This window comes from Telopea speciosissima, chromosome 1, assembly GCF_018873765.1.
Source record: "Telopea speciosissima isolate NSW1024214 ecotype Mountain lineage chromosome 1, Tspe_v1, whole genome shotgun sequence".
Lineage (NCBI taxonomy): Eukaryota > Viridiplantae > Streptophyta > Magnoliopsida > Proteales > Proteaceae > Telopea > Telopea speciosissima.
The window spans coordinates 13,928,083-13,948,768 of NC_057916.1; the positions used below are offsets into that span (position 1 = coordinate 13,928,083).

A 20,686-nucleotide genomic window follows, 5' to 3' on the forward strand; every position below is an offset into this window, starting at 1 on the left:
TGATGGTTTAGCTTATTTCCAATCCTTGGTTGTGAGAATTATGTTTGCTCTCAACACCTTGAGTTGTTGCATGTTCTAATAAATCTCTTCTTCGTACAAAAAAAAAAGAAGTCAATAACATAGCAAAAAATAATGAAAATTTTATTTTATAATAAATTTTTAAATTTATTGAATAAAAATTTAAAAAAAGTCATAGATTTTAAGAAAATCTTAGCTTATTCTTTCCAATTTTAATTTCTAGATGGATTGGGCTCCTCTCCTTGGAAGGCATCGCCCAATGAGTGTCCAATGAAGTATTAGACTGCTGGGATGTGCCGCACACAACTTGATGACTGATTGGGTACACGTCGGGATGTGTGTAGCACAGCTCAACCGTTAGATGCCTCATTGGGCATTCATTGAGCGATGTCGTCCAAGGAGAGGAACCGAATCCTAGACAAACGACAGTAACCTGCTAGAATGGAATACAAGGTTTTAAAAACCGGGATCGGATCAGAATCATCCGATGCTGATCCTGATTCTAGCCAATCCGGCTCAATTGGGCCGGTTCTTATTGATCTTAATCAGAATCGGATCCAATGCAGATCGGATCCTGATACTGGATTCTAAAACCCGGATTGAATGTTCGGATGATTGGATATAGTCGCACACAAGGAGGTCCCTTCAGTTGTTTGGCTGATTGCCTGATTCAGATGTCGGGGAATCCTCCCACGTGTCCTGTGTCAGTACAAAGGATAAAAATAGATCGAAACATCAACACATGAAACAAACAAAATAAATAAAAATAAAAAATACCGTTTTCGGACCGTAGGGATATGCGGAGGAGGTCCGCAGACCTTAACAGCTCAACTGAAATTCGCTAGCCGTCAGCTTTCAAGTGTTCTTAATGTTGCGAAGCCTCCAAACCTCAAGGTTCAGATCCTAATCCCAATCCCATTAGGGATTGTGATCTGTTCCCCTTTCTCCGGGAGAGGGAGAGGGAGAGAGAGAGAGATTCTGTGCCTCTGTGGATGTGGATGTGGATGTGGAAGTTCTAACTACAAAAACTTTGTTTTCTCTCACTCTGCAACTACTGCATTCACTCTCCAAAGCAGCAGATCTCTTTGGAACTGATTCGCTTTTCTCATGCTCTGCGGTTACGATTTCTAATTTGTCTCCATGAATCGGAGCTCGAAGGATTCCTTCGCCGGCGGGAGGAGTATTATGGCCGAATCGCAGCACCGGAGGGGGAGGAGTATCTCTGGAATCACAAGAGACACGGATGAGAATTTGGATCTCTTCTCCAGGAATCGCCGGAGTCTCTCTGTCATATCAACCGACGAGTCCGACGGTACCGATCTGATGATCATTTAACACTTTCAGTCTTTTTTTTTTTTGGTTTTTGGTTCCAGAAGAACTTTATCTTTTCGTTTGATTTGACAGTAATGCCCTTCACAATTTCTGTTTCCCCTCTGGTTAATTTGATGTTGGATTTGGTTTATACTGGAGAACCTGAGCTTCTCCTGTGTCTTATTTTCTGTTTAGCTTTCAATTTTGTCGGCTTCCGGCGGACTATTCTTACTGTTTCAGAGTGAAGGTTAGAGACGAGGGATTCATATTTTTTTAAATTAACCGCGATTGCTTGCTTAAGTAAATTGAAGAAGCTTTGCACACAATTTCTTCTTCTTCTTCTTCTTCGTTTTGCACTTCCGGCCAAATTGCATAAAATTCGTTTTCCTTTGCGCAGATGGTCTTTTACGTTTTTCTTTAATGTAATTTTCTGCCATAGATTTATCAAACACGGATGAATTTTGTTCTTTTCAATGTTTCACTCCAGATTTCGGCAAAAGTTGGGTTTCTTGAGTCCCTGCTCTTTTTTTAATTCTCCGTTGCATTCAATTTTCTAGTACGAATTGAACCAAAGGATTAAAGATTTCTTGTTTTTGTTTCCTAAAAATTTAGACTGCTGATATGTCTGGGTGCAATAGCTGCAGTGTCTCTTAAATTGTGGAGACTTTCAGTTGAATCGGCAAAACCAGAAAGTAATGGAACGGATGATCTACTGTCATCAGTAGATGGAGGCAAGCACGATTATGACTGGTATTTATCAACAATTTCCTTCTTTAGTTAAATTTGATCTTATTCATTAATATGATTTTATACCTGCTTCTCATTGAAACCTGGAAATTTCCCTTTATCTATTAGTAAACTAGCATTTCATCACACCTATTTGTATAATTCATAACTGAACTAACTTGTGTACGCTGCTATAGCTTCTCTGTCATTCTATTTTTTTTTTCCTCCAGATTTTTTATTCTTGAATATAAAGTCATCTCAAATTTTGCTGGCATTAGACTCCCTGCCAAGTTTCTTGAAACTTTCTTATTCTATTCTAATTTTTTTGACTTTAAATCTTCTTCAAACTTCCCGGTAATTGAGGGCAATTTTATCAATTCAGAAATCCACATCAAACAAGTCAGTCTGATTACACTTATTCTTGAAATCCAGATCACAGTCGCATTTCTCAAATTACAGTGGATTGACTATTTTTTACCGTTTAGCTACAGTTTGGAGGGTTAGTTGTTGTTTGGTGCCTATCATGCCAGGAGCTCGGTGCTATGTTGGCATCAGGGTACCTTTTTGTGCGTGTAGGATGTGCCACAATGTCTAATGCTAAGATGGAGCTTATCAAAATTTAAATCCCACGTGTGGCAGTTCCAGTGCTAGTGGCCAAGTTCTCTACATTAAAAGTTGCCCAAATTCCTTGACCTCTTATGTGTCGAAGTTTATCTGTCTTTTTCAGCTGATAGATCCTTATAATATCACATGTTTGGATGTGTTAAAGCTTGATAATTGAGTTACTTTTGTTTCATAATTAGAGTCTGATTTGGCTGCGTACATTATGACCCTCTCCAGACCCCGCAGTGGCGGGAGCCTCGTGCACTGGGTACACGCCCCATTTTTTTAATTAGTCTGATTTTGGGTAGAATTTATTTGGCTTTTAAAGTTGCTATATCTAGTTTTATTACCATTCAGTTGGTATCCTAGGTCATGCATCCCTATTTTCTAAGTGCATTTTTACAATTTTCACATAATATGTGAATCATTTGTGCTTTTGGGGTTTGTGTACCTCAATCTTCCATGGAAATTTCTTTGTTGTACCTCATTTATAATTTATGCAAGCATAATTATCCACCCACTGCTCAAGTGATTAATTAACATAATCCTATAGGGTTCCTGTATCCTATTTCTAGAACCTCTCTTAACTGTTAAATCTTACCAACTTCAGAAGCCAATATCTACATCCTCTGATTTGGACCATAGAGGTGAATTTATTATATCTACATCAACATCTGGATACCTAGAAAAGGGCGTTACCCAGTGCTCGAGGCTTCCGCCACTGCGGGGTCTGGAGAGGGTCATAATGTACGCAGTCTTACCCTTGCTTTCGCAGAGAGGATGTTTTGAGACTTGAACCCGTGACCACTTGGTCACAATGGAGCATTCTCACCGTTGCACCGAGGCCCGCCTTCAACATCCAGATACCTCTGAAGATACTATTACCCCAGGGTTGAAATGACATGGTAGGCATTTAAAAAAAAAGTTGGCACATCTGCCACTGAAGAAAAAGTTTAGTAGGCAGATCTTGCCACTGAATTTCCTGTGTGAGAAATATTTTCTCACACCTAAAACTGAAGATGTGTACAGTATTTGTATACTTTCTTTTTCTTTCCAATTAGGAGTATACTTTTTTTTTATGGGGGGGGGAGGGGGGGGGGGGGGGGGAGGTGATGGGGAGGTCCAAAAGAAAATTTTCTGGTAATCCTTTGCAAACTTACTCACTGCTAAGTCTATGAAACAAACTGTTATTTGCAGCTAATACGTGTCTTGTTTAATCTGTGTGAATAGGCTTCTAACTCCTCCTGGAACTCCCCTTGTTTCTTCGTTGGATGCAAGTGAGCCTCAACCGACTTTACTGGCTCCTCGGAGCAGTTCCTCTCTTAGATCTGTCTCCGCCACCAAGGCTTCAAGGGTATATGTTTCCTTCCTTTCTTGTTCTGTGCAATTCATTCTGTTCCAAGTCCTAGTTTATTGGATGTTTTAAACAACGTTTCCTTTTATTAGAATTTAACAAATTAAAATAATCACTTCCTATGGACAAGAAGTCCTGCTTCCTAATTCCTATTGTATAACAAGGTTGCAAAAATGTCAAGCCAATCTGGTCGTTCATACTGATATTATGCATCTGATGAGTTACGTTTATTCTGGATGTACATACAAACAGAAGTAAAGCAATAAAGGAGAGCTCTTAGAGATGTGTGCTGTATAAGGCATTCTGAGATGCTTGATTAGTCTTATATTATATGAACTGGACTTCCCTTGTTTTTGACACAATTGGAAACTCAACTTAATGGATCTGATATATTTTAGTAGTTCCAGATGAAGTTTGAGTTAGTTTAGTGGTCCAATGCATCAGCATTGATGGAAGTATCAGTACATCATTTGTTAAGAGACCTATCCTGAATATACGCTAAAAAATTTAATCTGCATAAAAACACTTTGGAAGGACATGTAAGTAAACTAGTCCAGGGATATGTATGAAGAACCACAATGGCTGGATATGAGGTTTATTTTCTTAGAATATATTTTCAAAATATATGAAAATCAATTCATCTATTAATTATAGATCTTGGCATGCTAATGATTTTTCTTCTTTGTTATTATGTAAAAGCAATAAGGATGATTGAATAATACAAATATATCATATTTTTTCGACAATCTTTTTTGGTGCAAGGACACTGCGGAAAGGATCTTTGAAAAGAAGGGAGAAAGTATTTTCAAAATCTAGGTATTTTCATATTACAGTGGTTCCAAAGTTGATACTTTTGGTACTATTTGTCTGGATCTTTTGGATTCCCCATTATTATTATGTTGTTAAGCTGAAAATGTATACTTACTAGACTGTGTGTTGTAGCAAACATTTGTATACTTAAAACCTTGATGCTATGTTAAACTTGTTCATGTGCTACCCTTGGTTGGAAGCACAGTCCCGAATGGGTAAATATGATATGATCAAACTGATTATTACCGAACACCCAACCACAAAAAACTCCTAACTAGTTGCCATTAAGAACCAATAATGATATGTGCTTTTCGAACTTTTTTATGTGTTTGAAGTTCTAATGACTCATTCTCTCTCTGTTTGCAGCTTTCGGCTATGCATTCAGAGAATTCTTATTCTTCAAGACCAATTAGAAGTAGTTCAGTTACTCGCTCTTCCATCTCATCTGTTATGCACCACAACACCTATTCCTCCAACTCTAACCGATCCTCCTCAATCCTCAACACCAGCTCTTTGTCAATTACATCTTCTAGACCATCTACTCCAACTAGCCGCTCAAGTTCTACAGCAAGACCTATAACTTCATCTGCTCGTCCAGTGCAATCACGTTCATCTACTCCTGCCAAATTCCGGCCAGCTCCCACCATTTCCTATGGTGAGAAAGCCCGAGTTACCCAGAACCCAAGACCATTAACCCCTACTGCCAGGCCCCAAACCCCTGGAAACCTCAGTTCTATATCAGCTCGGTCAAATTCACGGCCATCAACTCCCACTCACCGAACCCCAATTCCAGCTCCTGCTTCAGCTCCAGCAGCAGGTCGCTCTGTTTCTGTCGGACGGGTCCTACCAAATAGCCGACATCCAGCAACAGCATCTCGAGGAAGCTCTCCAGGTCCACATACACGTACTTCACAGAAACCAATTGTTCCCTCTGATTTCCCACATGAAACACCACCAAACCTGAGGACGAAATTGCCAGACCGACCTGTATCTGCTGGTAGAACTCGCCCAGGCATTGCGGTCACTGTCAGGGGAAACTCAGAGGCATCAGGGCCTACAAATCCACCACGGAGGCAACCATCACCTATTGTCATGAGGGGGAGGCTTCCAGAACTTTCTAGAAGGGGCCACTTACATGCCAATGGACATGACATTGGTGCACCTGAATCGCAGAAGATCCCACCAGTCTCAATGCCTTCAATGTGGAAACCTGCAAAGTCTACAATAGACACTGAGAATACTGGATTTGGAAGAACAATCTCAAAGAAGTCTTTTGATATGGCTCTTAGGCACATGGTACGTCTCTTTTCTTCATATGTCTCTGGAAAAGGGAATGTTTTAAAAGGTTCAGCATGTACCCATATGCCACCCCATTCCCACTTCTCTGTGTTGGAAATGTGCTGAAAATTTAGATGGTTCCAACTTTCCTGTGTTTTGAAAAAATGATGGAAATTAAGGTGCAATGGGGCCACCAGATAAAAGGTTCATCCACAGTTTTTAAAATTGTCCCCGTTGAATCATCCTAATTGTGTTGTATTTGAGTTCTTGATGTCAAAGCAATGATCTGGAGCAATGTCCTTAAAACCAGCCTTGCCCTTGACAAGCAAACAAGTTGGGGTATCCTACCCAACTGACAGAGGAACTGGTTTCACTGGCAGGCCTAGGTCACAGAATATTGGTTATGTGAGGTCAAATTTCCAGTGGCGTGTCTTGTAGGAGGGAAGGTGGTCAAATGTTTTGTACTTCAGGTTATTTTGATATTAGTTTTTAATTTCTAAGTACATTACTATATTGCATTGGGTAGGATATCCGACATGGCACAGGGAGCATTCGTTCTCTATCAGGCACCACTCTCTTCCCTCAGAGTATTCACTCTAGTGCTCCAAAAGGTCAACGTGTTCGTGCCTTGGATCCTTCAGCTTCAGTAAGCAGCAACAGTGAGCTATTTGTAAGCAGTAACGGTTCCATGACACAGAATGGAAATCAATCTCTAGATGGTGAGGCTGAAGAAGATGATGGTCGACTTTCTGCAAAGCTGAGTGAACCAGACATTGACGAGAATTCCCATTATGATGCAATTCTGCTCAAAGAAGACTTAAAGAATACAAATTGGCTTCTCAGTGCTGATGATACATCCGATCAGGGACTCATATTTGATCACCGGTTTGAGCCTCTACCAGAACTATTTGGTCTCATATGAATTATTGGTTGCTGTTTTATTTATTAAGATTGAAGCTTTAATTTATTTATTTATATGATTTGGTCATTTTCATGAATGACATCCAAATCAACAAAGCATCATATGATTATTGCAAGTTGATATGCCTGTGGTTAAAAGATGCCATTTGGCACAAATTTTTCATAGTTAGACAGAAATACACCAGGGAAACAATCTAATGTGAAATTTGAGAAGCCATGTTCAGAATTGGTTAACCCAGAATCCAAACTCAGTTTTTGCAAGTTTCTTTCTCCTTTTGCAGAGTCCAGTAACATGTGGAAATCAATTCCTTATTAGAAGTGGAAAATCGAATATCGAACTCAGGTAACTTTTATACTAATGCCAAGTTCCACCATGGCTTGCTATATACTTTGCAAGACAAAATATTTACAAAAACTTCATTAGAAACTTTGACTAGAATTTAAAAATGGATAATCAAAATCCTAACTTGATAAGAAGCTAACGTATGATATTGACTTGAACATTTCATCTTCGTTAACATATTCAAGTACGCAACCATCATTTTTGAATATTCAACTACTGCTAGATTACAGATGTTGTAACAGCTACTGATTGTTAAAGTATTATACGTTTTTGAGTATTAAAAGGTGTGAGTTGGAGTTCTGCCCACTTTTGTTCCTTTTTTATCACCTTAGATTGTTGCTTCTTTGCAGCTCGGGCGGTTCCCAAATTTGGTTGACATGTTCACACAATCATCTATTCGTATCAAACTTTCAGATCAATCTATTGATGGCCAGTATGCCAAGTATAAAATCAACATGAACCTTCGAAGAATCAAGAAAAAAAGTCCATATATAATAGGTCATATGGTCGAAATACGTCACCAAACTTAACCAGTGGCCGATCATGGGGTCCCCAATCTATTGATGGCCAGCATGCCCATGTGGCTGAAAAGTTGGAGGGGGGGGGGAGAATGGTTAACTCCCAGTGTCTGACACTAAATTCCGATCTCCATTGTGGCTCAGATCTCTATCCCAGATATTTTAGGTTAACCAAAACCTGCAAGCACAATCAATTACACGGGTCTTTTGGGCTCAAAAGCCCAAGAAGCCTACTCAATACGCTAGCCAACCCGCAGTTCTGAAGAAACGGAACAAAGACCAGACCTGCAGACCATATTGATGCTCTATTGATCTATTACCAGTATGTCTTGGATCAACCCAATTTGGGCCAGACGAAAACTGACTTACAGAAATAGTTGAATTTGATGAGTTTCCTCCATGGCCTAATAGGAGGAGAAACCCCATCTGCATGACTGTAATATCAACCAAGTATAGTTAAGTTGGGAGTGTAGAAAAAGAATCAAAAGACATTCTAATCAATGAAATCTGAAACTTATGGAATGCCATTAAAAAAAATCAGACTCATGGTAAGTTGCAGCTCCAAATACCACGTGATATAATCAACAAGGTCAATTTCGGTCAAAGGAATGTTGTTATGTTCGCTTGAGCGGCACACCAATCCCATGAATCCACTACCATCCCCCCCCCCCCCCCAACAACGTTCTCTTTCAGGCCTTTCAACCAATCAATACGACCCCATACGGCAGTTTTTGTTAAAACTCGAACAGTTTCTTGAAAACTCGCATCGGATATGAAACTTTGAGTATTTGAATAGATAGTTCAAAATTATATAGATAGTGAAACCCCATGGTTGCCAATCTAAATCGATGCTCCCGCTTTCCAATTATCAGTTCAGCTACGTTAAACCTCAACGTCCCTCGAGCTTATGCTAGTGGACTCTAAATCTAGCTTATCTAAATAAGGACGAGTAAATAATTTTTTCATTTAGCCAAAAGTTTTTCTTTTCAACCCTAGAGAAGGAAATTGTTCGTTTACAAAATGATCTCATATAATTGAATTCTGGGGTTATCATTACACTCGTATACCCTATTGACAAAAGTCAAAATTAGCCTTTAGACAATTTGATGGTGTACCGATACCATGAGGAAGGAATGATGAAAAGAAATTTGGTCCACATACCATATCAATGGTAAGGTGAGTCTGCCAATCCTAGTCAGTAAATCGTAGTTGAAATTGACGCGCATGGTGTCCAAGCAACAATTCATTTACACCAAATACGAGCTTTAAGGAGAAGAAGTGGTTGGTTATTCAAATCCGGATCAGCTACCCACATGGGGACGAATGGGGACACCCCTTCATGGGCATGGGTCCCACACCCTAGAGGCAGCTCCCACATCCCCTGGAGGGTTCAGAGTTGTCCCCACCCGTCCCCATGTGGGTAGTAGATCTGAACTCTGGTTATTCTGTGTCTACATATCGCCCCCTTTTGGTGATAACTCTCCTTTCAAATTTATGATCGTTGGATGTAAACCTATTCAGGTGGAAGAATCTTAGGGGGTGCCACCACGGCTGGACAGGAGCCAGATCCCATCTTCGCTGTTCATAAGGAATTACTAATATGTATATAAATGGTGACAATGACAAGTGACACGGCATTTGAGGTTCTTTGTTTTTCTAAAACCAACCCCTCGGTAGTCAGGGTCCCCGGCCAACTCAGGAGCATCAAAACTTGGGAATGGACTTTTTGAGGGATGTGAAAGAACATAGAAATTTAGATTCCTTTTCTATCATAGTTTTCCTTCACCTGATCCCCTCCTGATGCCCGTGAATGAATTCATTCACCGTGAGTGGAGGAAAATTTGGCCCAAAGATGAAATTCTCTTCTTACCGAGGAAGGGAAATAACAAAGAAACTCAATGTTCTTAGAGTTCAATCAGTATCGAATCGCCATAGATGAGGAGATTCTCTCTTCACTACGTGGGATGAAAAACTTTCACCATTTTATTATTATTATTTTTTAAAAATAAGGGATGGAATGTCAAACTGAGTTTTTCTTTATCCACTTTACCCACAAATGTCATTTTAGTTGGAATAAACTCTTCACCCACTCTAAGGGTATTATGACCACCGATTCTCTTCGCCGTGGGTGAAGAAAAATTACAAGTTGGATAAGTAAACGCTGAAAGATGGCCATAACAGAGTCTTCAAGACAAAGTCCTACGAGCTTTTGGAATGTGCTACCCGATTTGACGGCTCTTGGGAGCGCTTCCTTCAAGAAATACTGAGAACGAAGAAACTTTAGTTAGCTTTAAAGGTTAGTTTTAGTAGCATTAAATTCTTATGAAACCTCTCGGAGGACTCCATATTCCAGAAAAAGGATGGTTCATTTTCTTTGACAACCCTCCCCCTCCCCTCAAAGAATAATTATCACCTCCAATTTACTGTCCACTCTAAGTTCCTTCAATTCATCATTGAGGAGCGAAAATGATCACCTTACCCCATCTTGGGCAGTGTGTTCGGACCTTAGTTAGTAAGTACGCGTATAATACACGTATTATACGCGTACCTGAATTTTTGAACGCATAATACTCCCGTCCCCGCACTTTCCCGTATTTTTATAAAAAAACGCATTTTTTAATCGATTGCGTATTATACTCGTATAATTCAGGTATTATACGTTTTATACTTTTTAAATTTTACTCTAATGTTTTAAAAAAAAAAAAAAAAAAAACCCCAAAGATTAGAATTTTTCACGATTTCACTTTCTCTTCTTTTGTGATTTGCGTTTTCACTCCAAAGTCCAACCCTAGAAGGCAACAGGCAGCCCCTCCATCTCCGTTCAACACCGCTATCGTCAAAGCTTCGACGGCAACAACATCGGCGACGGCGGCGACGGCAGCGCGGCAGGGCGATGGCAGCAGCGCTGGCGCTGGCGGACGTTTCTCCTTGTTTATTTCTTCTTCCACTCGTTGTTCTTGGAAGAACTTCTTCCACTGTGGTTAGTATCCCTTTCTCTATTTCGTATTGTTTGCTAATCAAACGAAAAATCACAAGTTCCAACTGCATCTCCATGGAAAATAGAAACGGGAAACCTTTTTTATTTTCGCTTTCACCACAATCCACGTTCACCTATCCTCTGTTTCACTCTTATCTACAAGGATTAATTAATTTGGTAAACAGCAAGTTTCCTATTTTTTTCCCTATTCTCATTTGTAGTTAATCACATAATTTTTCCTTTTTTTTTTTAGCTTCAGTTGTTGTGTTCTCGTTTTAAGATGCCTTGCAGGTCTCCTTATTTCTGTTTTATTCTTATTCTCATTGTCTGAAATTGGAATTTTGTGGAAATCTAACCTCAACTTCACTTTTGGTTGAAAATTCTCACATTTTCCACTATGGTTCAACCAAAAAAAAAAAAAAACCTTCTCCACTATGGGGTGTGGGTCTCTCTCGTTTAGAGACTACTTTATTGATATTTTGATATTTTAAGTGCTAATCTTAGAGATGTAATATAAGATATTATATTATTGTGTTTATTTTAGTTTATAAAATCATGATATTATTTTGTTTATTAGGTGGTGAATGCATATTATATAATGAATATATGCCGTTTTTTAAAAGTATTATTGCCGTCTATGCCGTATTATACACGTATTAACGCGTATCGTATTATTACCGTATGCGTTTTATGAAGCCAATTTTTAAAAGTATTATTACCGTCTAGTCCGTTTAATTGCCGCACGTATCCGTTCCGTTCAATTGCCGTTCCCGAACTTACTAACTAAGGTTCGGACAGAGGTACAGTGATCATTTTTGCTCCTATGTGAGGAATTAAAGGAATTAGAGTAAACATCGAATTGGAAGGGATAACGATTTTCCCCCTCAAATGCCTAAAGAAAATCTATTTTTTTCCTCGGGAAAAAGAACAATTTGGTTGCATGGCTCTACGCCTAGACATAGCCCCTAAAATGACTACTTTACCCCTTACAAAATGAAAATTCCCCGCAATAAATGGCCTGCATGTGCTTCCATTGGCTTCCATGTTGGTGCAAGGGTCAGGACGTGATCGAGCAGTGTTCTTCCCCCCCCAACCCCTCCTATTTTTTTTTAAACTAAAAGGATCTTAATCGAATTCCCCTCCACATGTGGAGGATCAGGTAGTCTTTCCAGCAATGAAAATCTAAATCTTGTTGACATTATTAGGTGTTTAAAACCGAACAATTTAGTAATCGATTCGGTTTTGATTTTGAAGTTTAATAATCGATTTCGTTTCGATTCTAGTAGAGGAACTGTCGAATGCAAACCGATAAAACGATTAAACCGTTGAACTGATAAACCAATTAAATATATAATTCTTATAAATAAAAAGAAAAAAGAAAAAGAAGAAGCTTAAGACAAGGAGTTGGAGAGAGAGACATCTTACCCTCTCCTCTCTCATCGTTCGTAGAATTTAATGGACTTCCATACTATTGCAACAATCTGAATCCTCTCCAACTATTTGGGCATCCAATTCCTATTCAACTACCCATCCAATATATAGGAGGACTTGGATACGCATCCCAACACCTAGGTATACATGTCCAAATACTCTCTACCATTGAATGTGTGGCTGGAGAGTGTGGGAAAGGGATGTTAAAGGAACACCGATTAGAAACGGATCAAGTCGAACCAATTACTAATAGTCAAATTTAATTTTAATTGTTACTAAAAAATAAAAATTCAATTTTAATTTACATTCATTACATCTTGAATTGAATCAAAACTGAACCAATTCATACTGGACCTTTTGTTGGAGTTGTTTTATCTTTGGTATCTCCGTCGCACAAAGTGGTCCAAGTTTCCAAGTATTTATGGTTATGGAGCCTCATTCTTTATCCAACTAAGCCAGCAAGGCTATTAAAACGTTAAAGGTTTTTGCCCTTTGGGAGGGGGGGCCAATCCAGTCTCGCCGATCATATTTAAACACAAAAAGGCCCATCAATTTAAGTTTTAAGGACCCTACCATGTGGCTTTGAGTAAGGCGCCATTTATATTTTGAAAAATATGAAATACATAATCATTTAAATCATGAATGATTTGGTATGAAGTCATAAATGTGGATGATTGCCTATAATTTCTTTTCTGTCTCTCTCTCTCGTTTTCCTTCACATTTTTCTTCCCTCGTTGTTTTTGATAAACTTTCTTCAGTGTATTCAAATTTATCATAATTCATGAGATTCATATTCGAAATCTTAGTAATTCTTCATTATTGGGAGAATAGCATGCTCAGCTTAGATCTTGAGTCCATAATTGTTTTATCTATTCAAGAAAGTTTTCCTACCCATAATGAAGGAAAAATCAGTGAATCTAAGGGTGTCAATGTGAACTAAGAATCGAATACCGAAATCATTTTCGTATCGAATTATCTATATTGAATCATCTGAATAAATTCGATATGGTATCGGTATAAGATATTTATATCAATGAAACACTCATCAGACTACTTAATGTGTAGAACATATATTTGTAATTAATTTTTTTTTTTTAAATAATTTAGATCGGAGAATCCGATCAATTCAATCTTGGAAACTACTTTTCATAATCCTGGAGATGAGGATCTAGCTCTTCTCCAAGGAATCCATCACCCACGGAGTGTCCAATGAGACATTCAACAGGTGGGCTGATTGAACACGAAAAATTATCTTTTGCGATTCTCTGTTCGTTACAATTCCCTAATGCCTCTAATAAGAGGAGGGTGGACCCTACCTAGGTAGTGTGTTCGGGTAGGAGGTAAGGTGGTCATTTCTACCCCCTATGAGAGGAATTGTAGGAACTGTACCAAATAAAGATCCACAGATGAGAAAGATTCAACTGAACACGTATCGAGATGCATCAACATGAAAAAATTATCACCTCAATTTACCTCTACGTCAATTTCCTTAATTCCCTCTAATAGAGGTGGGGAGGGAGGGAAATAATAGACAACAACATGAGATACATCCATCACCTTGACATAAAATCATTTTACCAGAAAAAGACATAATGTCCTATAAAAGTAAGGTAAGGGCCATTGACCATTTGACCTTCCATGGTGGTTCCATATGTTGGCAGTTCGGCCACACATCATCATTCAACCACCACACGAGTAGGTGATGGGCCCCAACTTACATCAGAATCGACACGTAGTGGAACGTATTTCATCGTACAACATTGGTGATGGGACCGAACTTACATCAGAGAGACAGAAAGAAAGAATCCGAGGAAACCCCCAAATTACCCTAAACAAAATTTAAAGTCTTATTAAAAGGCCGGTGGAAGGTGGATGGGATGGGTCCTCCTACGTCAACTACCATTGAACAGCTGGACACGACGGGTGGATGGGTGGGCCCACTCTCTAGTCAAAGTCTAACAAAAGAATGATGTGTGGATCTATTGAATCCAAATTCAATCCAGACCGTTCGCCACTTCTCATATGTTCCAACGCCGCTGGTGTAAGAAGAATCTACCATTTTACATCAATGGCAACACACTAGATACTGGATAGTACTATCATCAACTGGGGAATTTTGATCATCTTAATTACAGTACACCTTAAGTGCATCAAAAAGGTATATTTGACGGTGCACCTTAAAGTGATTTTGTTTAAAACACTCTCCCAAGTGCATGTGCACCGACATATGTATCTTTTTGGTGCACTTGAGGGTGTACCATACTTGAGGGGATAAAAATCCAATTTTAATCACAATTATAAGAGGAAACCGAAAAAGATGCCTTATAGTACAATGTGAAACAAGAGAGTTGATCCCGTGGACTCTTGGGGGCATGCACCCCACTAGCAAGCCATCGACAAACTGAGCAAACAGTTGTTTACCATATCATCATTTAACTGTATGTAAAAACATATACATACAGGTAAGTGATCCAAATTGGGACCCACAACGGTCAAGGAAGAGAGAAAAAATGAATAAATCCCCTCTGGGCAGATGTAAAGGTAGGGGTATCAAACCCTAAATCAAACCAATTAGATCGATCAAAACTGAACGAAAAATCCAATTGAACCAATTCCTTATTGGGACGGCTTTGGCTTGCGGTATTATGGAATTGCCTGAAAAGTAGATTGCAACCTATTGATTGAAAACCACATCGAACATAGAAACCATATCAGAACCGAACCCAAATAGAAATTAAACCGATAAGAAACCTAAACCATCCAAAGATTATAAAAAAAATATTTTGTTCCATAATTATGTACTTGCCAAACGAACCTAAGCTAGGTCAAACCCACTAACAACCTGATAAGAGAGAACAAAATAAATCAAACCCAAACCAAATCGAAACCGATCCTTCCCTTATTGATTTGTTTTTGGATTCACCCACTCATCCCAAAATTGAACTTTACCTAATCGAAACTGAACCTTTTTCCATAATTGGTTTGGTTTTGATCGAATTCACCTATTCTATCCCAAAAACCGATTCAACCTACTTGAAACAAAACCAAACTGACCAATTGCCACCGATTGGGAATATTCTTCCATAAAAAATAGGAGAATTTTGCAAATGCTTTCAAAGAGCAATTAGAATATGGCCTAATGTTCACTGTGAGGGAGCGTGACCCTGCACATGCATAGGACCAATGAGCACACATACTTGGCATTATAAGGGTGAGATTTTTGCTTTTCATGGAGTTATGGAGCGATCATTTCACCCTCTCTGTGTCTGGATGTGGGCCAGTGGTATCCTCCCCCCACATAGAACTTTTCTCCTTAGAATATTAATGTGGAGAGGAGCATGGAACATGTAAGTCAGCCCAGCAAAGTGAGAGAGACGTAGACCACACTAATATGTCGGATGAAGTGAACACAAACACATATTATGACTTACTTTTGTCAGTCTACACTCAAATTCCAACAATAATATTAATAATAATAGTATGACTTACGTTTGTCAATCTAAAACTAGAAGTGTTTTCATGATTTTTGGACGCTAAGATGTGAGTAGTAGATTGGCTCAAACCAACCAAACATTCTCTCGTTTTTTTCTCTTTCTCTCCCACCCCTACTGACTAAAAGGTTCAGCCAATCTCTCTCTCTCTCTCTCTCTCTCTCTCTCATTCTTTTTTGAGAAAATGTGATTGAGGTCTAGAAGAAGGGTGAAGTATATACACATAAATGCATTTTTTAAGGGATGGCAATGGAGTGTGACCTTGTGATGAAACAAATTCTTTCTCTAATATATAAAAAGAAGGGAGAGGGTTCCCTACACTGATGAAGTGCAATTTCAGACGAATGAAAACTTTCTTTGAAATCTGACAATAGGGAGAGGGAAATTTATGACATATCACCCCCTTACATGAACAATGATATGTAAAGGGGTGTGTAAATTTAGTTATGGGGGAAGTTTTCATACACGATAGTATAAGCATGCACGGTCGTGTCCCCTCTCACAATGAGTTGGAAAAGTCATAAACCCCCCCCCCCCCCAATAATTAATGCTTTGAAACTCCCATCTTCTCACATACAAAGTTGTGTATAAAAACTTTCCTTTTTAGTTTTTGAGCTGGAGTTGTGCATAACTTTTATCCACAAAAAAACAAGAGGAAATGATCTACATACCATCGTGATCGTCTAAGACGCGCTGCCCATAGTGGCTTGAGCGACTCACAAATAGGGCACAATACAATGACCGTCTTACCCTCATTCAAGTAAGGCGCTCAGGCAAAGGGTAACGCAGTCATTGCGTTGTGCACTGTTTGCGCATCGTTCAGACCGCTACGGACGGCGCACCGTATAGAAGCTGAATTGCATTCCATTAACATGTAGGGTCCTCTCACACTGTGTCTCCTATTTGACACTACTTTCTCGGTACACGAACCATTTTTCCACAATCTCTCACTCTCCCATTGATTGGAAGTGAGGATTCCATTACACGTTGGTCAACGTTGGCATGACGATTCCCCTCAAAAAAACAAAAAAAACAATGAAAAGAAGATTCTTTTCTTCATAAATAAAAATGACACAAAGGACGAAGAGATTGACCACAAGACAACCACAAAAACTCATGTCTTAAACCTCTTGACTCTACGTTTTTTGACAATTTCTTACCTAGATGTCTAAGGAGGTATATAGATCCACAACTGCAATACTATGCATCCCGAGTTGAGATTTTTCCTTATACCCCACACTCTTGTTTCTTACAATTAAGTTTACCCTTCAAGTTTGATTGTATAAAAAATTCCCCAACTGAATTATTGAGGGGTGAGATTTTTAATTAAGCCAAATTACCTTTACAACTAGCAAAACTAGTGGCATTTTTGTAAATTTTTGTACCACGTCATGTATCCACCCTAGTTTGTCACGTGGTAAGGGACCATGATTTTGTAATGGATAGAAATTAGATAAATTACTTAATTATTATAGTTATTTGAACATCAATTCCATTTAGTTTAAACATAAAATGACACAATGACACACTTGTGAAGGGGAATCTCTTGACCGCGGTTTACACATGTGTGGGAAAGGGTATTGCGTAACAGTGGAGGGTATGTTAGACCACTCGTAAATAGGGAGATGTTTTAGGACCCTAAGATGGTGGCCGAACCTTTCCTTTGTGGTGAAGGAAATTTTTTCTCCTAAAAATATTTGACTTTTAAAATCATTGTTTTGGTATTTCACAAAAAGGCCTAAATAAGCTTGTTGGAATGACCAATGATTTTACTTTGTAGTAGATCGGATAGAGCTCAAAGTTGTGGATTGTTAGATCTCAAGGTTCCAACCTACATCTTGTGTTTCAATCTAAATAGATCGAGTTAGTTAAATAGAAAATATAAAGCTTTGAAAATCTAGGGATTATAAGAGGGTGTGTGAGCACACATGGATAGCTAAAAATTAAAAGAAATATACTAATACATAGGAGGGTATTTAAGTATCCAGATCTTCTACGGCATTGGCTGCCCCAACGATTGTGCTGTGCAGACACAAGGCGGTGCGCAATGACCGCCTTACCCCCACTCGGGCAAGGATCCAGAATTCTAAATTGGATATTTGATTGAATTTAATATTACAATTTCACATGTGACCAATCTAATCATAGACCTATCTATCTAAAGTTTGAAATTACCACATCATCCCACCACGTGACTAGTATTGACAATGCTTACTATGTCACCTATCTAAACCAACTATTGCCTTTTAAAAATGTCCTTAGTCATGTGGCACGTGAAAACGTGAGCTGAGAGATGAATATGAAAGTTAATTTTGAAATGCATGGATAGATTTATAATTTTGAAAACCATAAGGGCCGACATGTCCATTGGGAAAAAAACAAAAGGGGTACATGAAAGAAACTCTCACTTTGTCCATATCAACTGGTCTAGAATATTTTTCCTTGAGAAGTTGTAGTCATAATACAGTTGAATATAGTACTCTAACACAATTTTGATTTGACACTCTCAAGTCTAAATGTCTTTAAGTCTCATTAACTTTTTTTTTTTCTTCATCTTATTCACAGTTTCTATAGGAAAAGAGTACATGGACAAGTAAGTAAAGCCACACAGATGCAACTCGTCATTAATCGTTTGATATTCTATTTTAGGATTTATACACACGTATATAGATTTCTGACACATATTTGTTCGATAGAAGGATTCGATTCCTCTACCAACAGAGTCAACTCCTCTTATCATAAAAAGTTCAACTTCGAAGGAAAAATTATGTACAAATAGCATATTCCTCTTGCATAACAAGATTGTAACCTTACTTTTTTATCTTTTTAGTATATCACACATTTTTTTAATAACATAAATTCTGTCATTACATAATTTTAATTTTTTTGAAAACCCTTTTTTACCCCTTGATTAAATATTACGTTAAAAATCTTTTTGGAATAAGACAAACGATAATTAAAAGAATGTTATAACTTCTTAGTTCACCACTTTGGTGATAACAATATGTTCTCATATTAAGTTATATTTTTATAAGTAGAGATAGTAAAAAAAATCCAAATGCTGATAACAATTGTCGGACACCAAAAAAGATCAGATAATACCTAGTCTGAAATTGAGATATCAATATCCACATCGATCAGGTTCTAATTACATTCTAGTAGAATTTTCTAATAAGACTTTTTGAATACGAATCCCCAAAACATATACGAATATGAATCAGATATGAATTTTCAACTATCCATTTACATCCCTTGAATCATACCTCGAAAATTCCACAAAATGTTCAACTTTCCCAAACAGTGCCTAATTATTTGGGGAACAACATTATATAAAACCCCAGCCAAGCTTTCTTTAGCTTGTGAGATAAATGTACAATGGACTTTGTAAAGCCAAACATACCTACCTTCTTTTTCCTTTTTTTTTGTGGTAAAAAACCTTACCTTCCTTTACCTTTCAAAAAGTATGTTAAGCAATTGTGAGCTACTCGTTGGTTAAACGATCCTATTTGATCCACTCTCGTTTGACAGCTTCACCTTACCATTTTTCTATTAACAAATACATAAAAGGTTTTATATTAGTTGTTGCATGGCAACCATCAACCTACACCTTTTATTTTATTTCTTTTAATACTTAAAGCTTATATAGATCCTACATATGGACATGGTGAGGGAATAATCCTTCTCCACCAAGAACCATTTGTTTAAGACAAATTAACATTCACATCAAATATCCCTCGATTTGTTTTTTAATGATGTCAAAAGATAAAACAAAAAATAGAAAGAAAAAAAAACCCCACATTCATTCTTTTCTTATTATTTAATCCAGGATTCAAATTCTCTTTCTAGTTCCTCCCATGAGATCTGACCTTTTAATTGGACTAGGAAAGGGTATTTTCAATCTCATACAGATTTAATCAATTCCTATTGATTATGATCCAGATCAGTCAAGAATCGGCTAGATTCAACGCCTTCGACTCTGTCGAAAATGAAATCTCGATTGATCCCAATTGATTTTGATGTGGATCGATCAAGAATCAACCATGTTCTCCTCTAACCCTGGAAATATAGTTCGTATCAGTCCCTTTGGATCTGTCGAAAACAAGATTAATCAAAATCAGCTAATTGAATTCGAAACCCTAATGAAAATATGATGAACCCAGAATCCAATCATAACATACATTACCAATGATGATAAGAGAACCTCCTGATCATTTTATTTGTCAACGCCATTTAATATATGATCTTTATATTTGTAAAAGTCAAACCCACTGGATCACCATGACCGTTCATCCAGCATCTTGTGGTAGAATGCATAAGAGACAGATGCACATTACAATGGTCACTTCCGTGTGGGTTCCGTTGATACTGAATTTACCACGTGTCAGATCAGTGTATGTCGGTGTGGACTAGGAAAAAGTGGTAGTAAGTAAACAACCCAACTATTCGGCGACGGCGAGCAGGAGTAATTAAAGATACGCCATTGTCCATACGTCATGCATGAAGGGCAAAGCCAACTGCCACCACCGGTGACGCACGTGAAGGGTGCAAAAAGCAAAGTCCCTCTAAGCTGGCAAGTACACATGGCAGGGTTTAAAAACAAGGAATTAGGATCGGATATCAACCCTAAACACGGTGTTTTTAATGGTTTTCATCTTTTTTTTCAGTTTTTCTTCACGAAATGGGGGTTAAGGTTACGTACATTATGATCTTTTTTGGAATCCCAAATCTACAATGACAGAAGCCTCGTGCGTTGGGTACATTTTTTTTATATGATTTTGGAGAAAGCTTTCGTACTCAAGAAAAAAATAGACTCTTTATAAAGAGAAGAATTCTTGATGCTAAAAATGTTGGGAATCCATCATAGAGGGGGCAAACCGTTGAACCTTTTCTTCCTTTTCTATAATT

At 38.1% G+C, this 20,686-nt stretch overlaps 1 protein-coding gene across 2 annotated transcripts; it reads left to right on the plus strand.

The window, feature by feature from the left end:
• The first annotated feature begins 1,040 nt into the window (after positions 1-1,040).
• LOC122648956 (translation initiation factor IF-2-like) lies at positions 1,041-7,088 on the plus strand. Of its 2 annotated transcripts, none has more exons than XM_043842286.1 (5): positions 1,041-1,330; positions 1,968-2,079; positions 3,889-4,012; positions 5,189-6,118; positions 6,627-7,088. In XM_043842286.1, exons 1-5 carry the CDS (start codon positions 1,159-1,161, stop codon positions 7,020-7,022), a joined length of 1,734 nt encoding a protein of 577 aa, XP_043698221.1. In that variant the 5' UTR covers positions 1,041-1,158; the 3' UTR covers positions 7,023-7,088. The 2 variants fall into 2 exon arrangements, with proteins under 2 accessions (XP_043698221.1, XP_043698222.1); XM_043842287.1 differs by having other exon boundaries at positions 1,974-2,079.
• Positions 7,089-20,686: the final 13,598 nt, after the last annotated feature.

Excerpts from the sequence above, each read along its gene's own strand:
- LOC122648956 (XM_043842286.1), top strand. The coding sequence starts at position 1,159 with ATGAATCGGAGCTCGAAGGATTCCTTCGCCGGCGGGAGGAGTATTATG. Across the intron at positions 2,080-3,888 it reads GGCAAGCACGATTATGACTG|GCTTCTAACTCCTCCTGGAA; the intron begins GTATTTATCAAC and ends CTGTGTGAATAG. Across the intron at positions 6,119-6,626 it reads ATATGGCTCTTAGGCACATG|GATATCCGACATGGCACAGG; the intron begins GTACGTCTCTTT and ends TGCATTGGGTAG.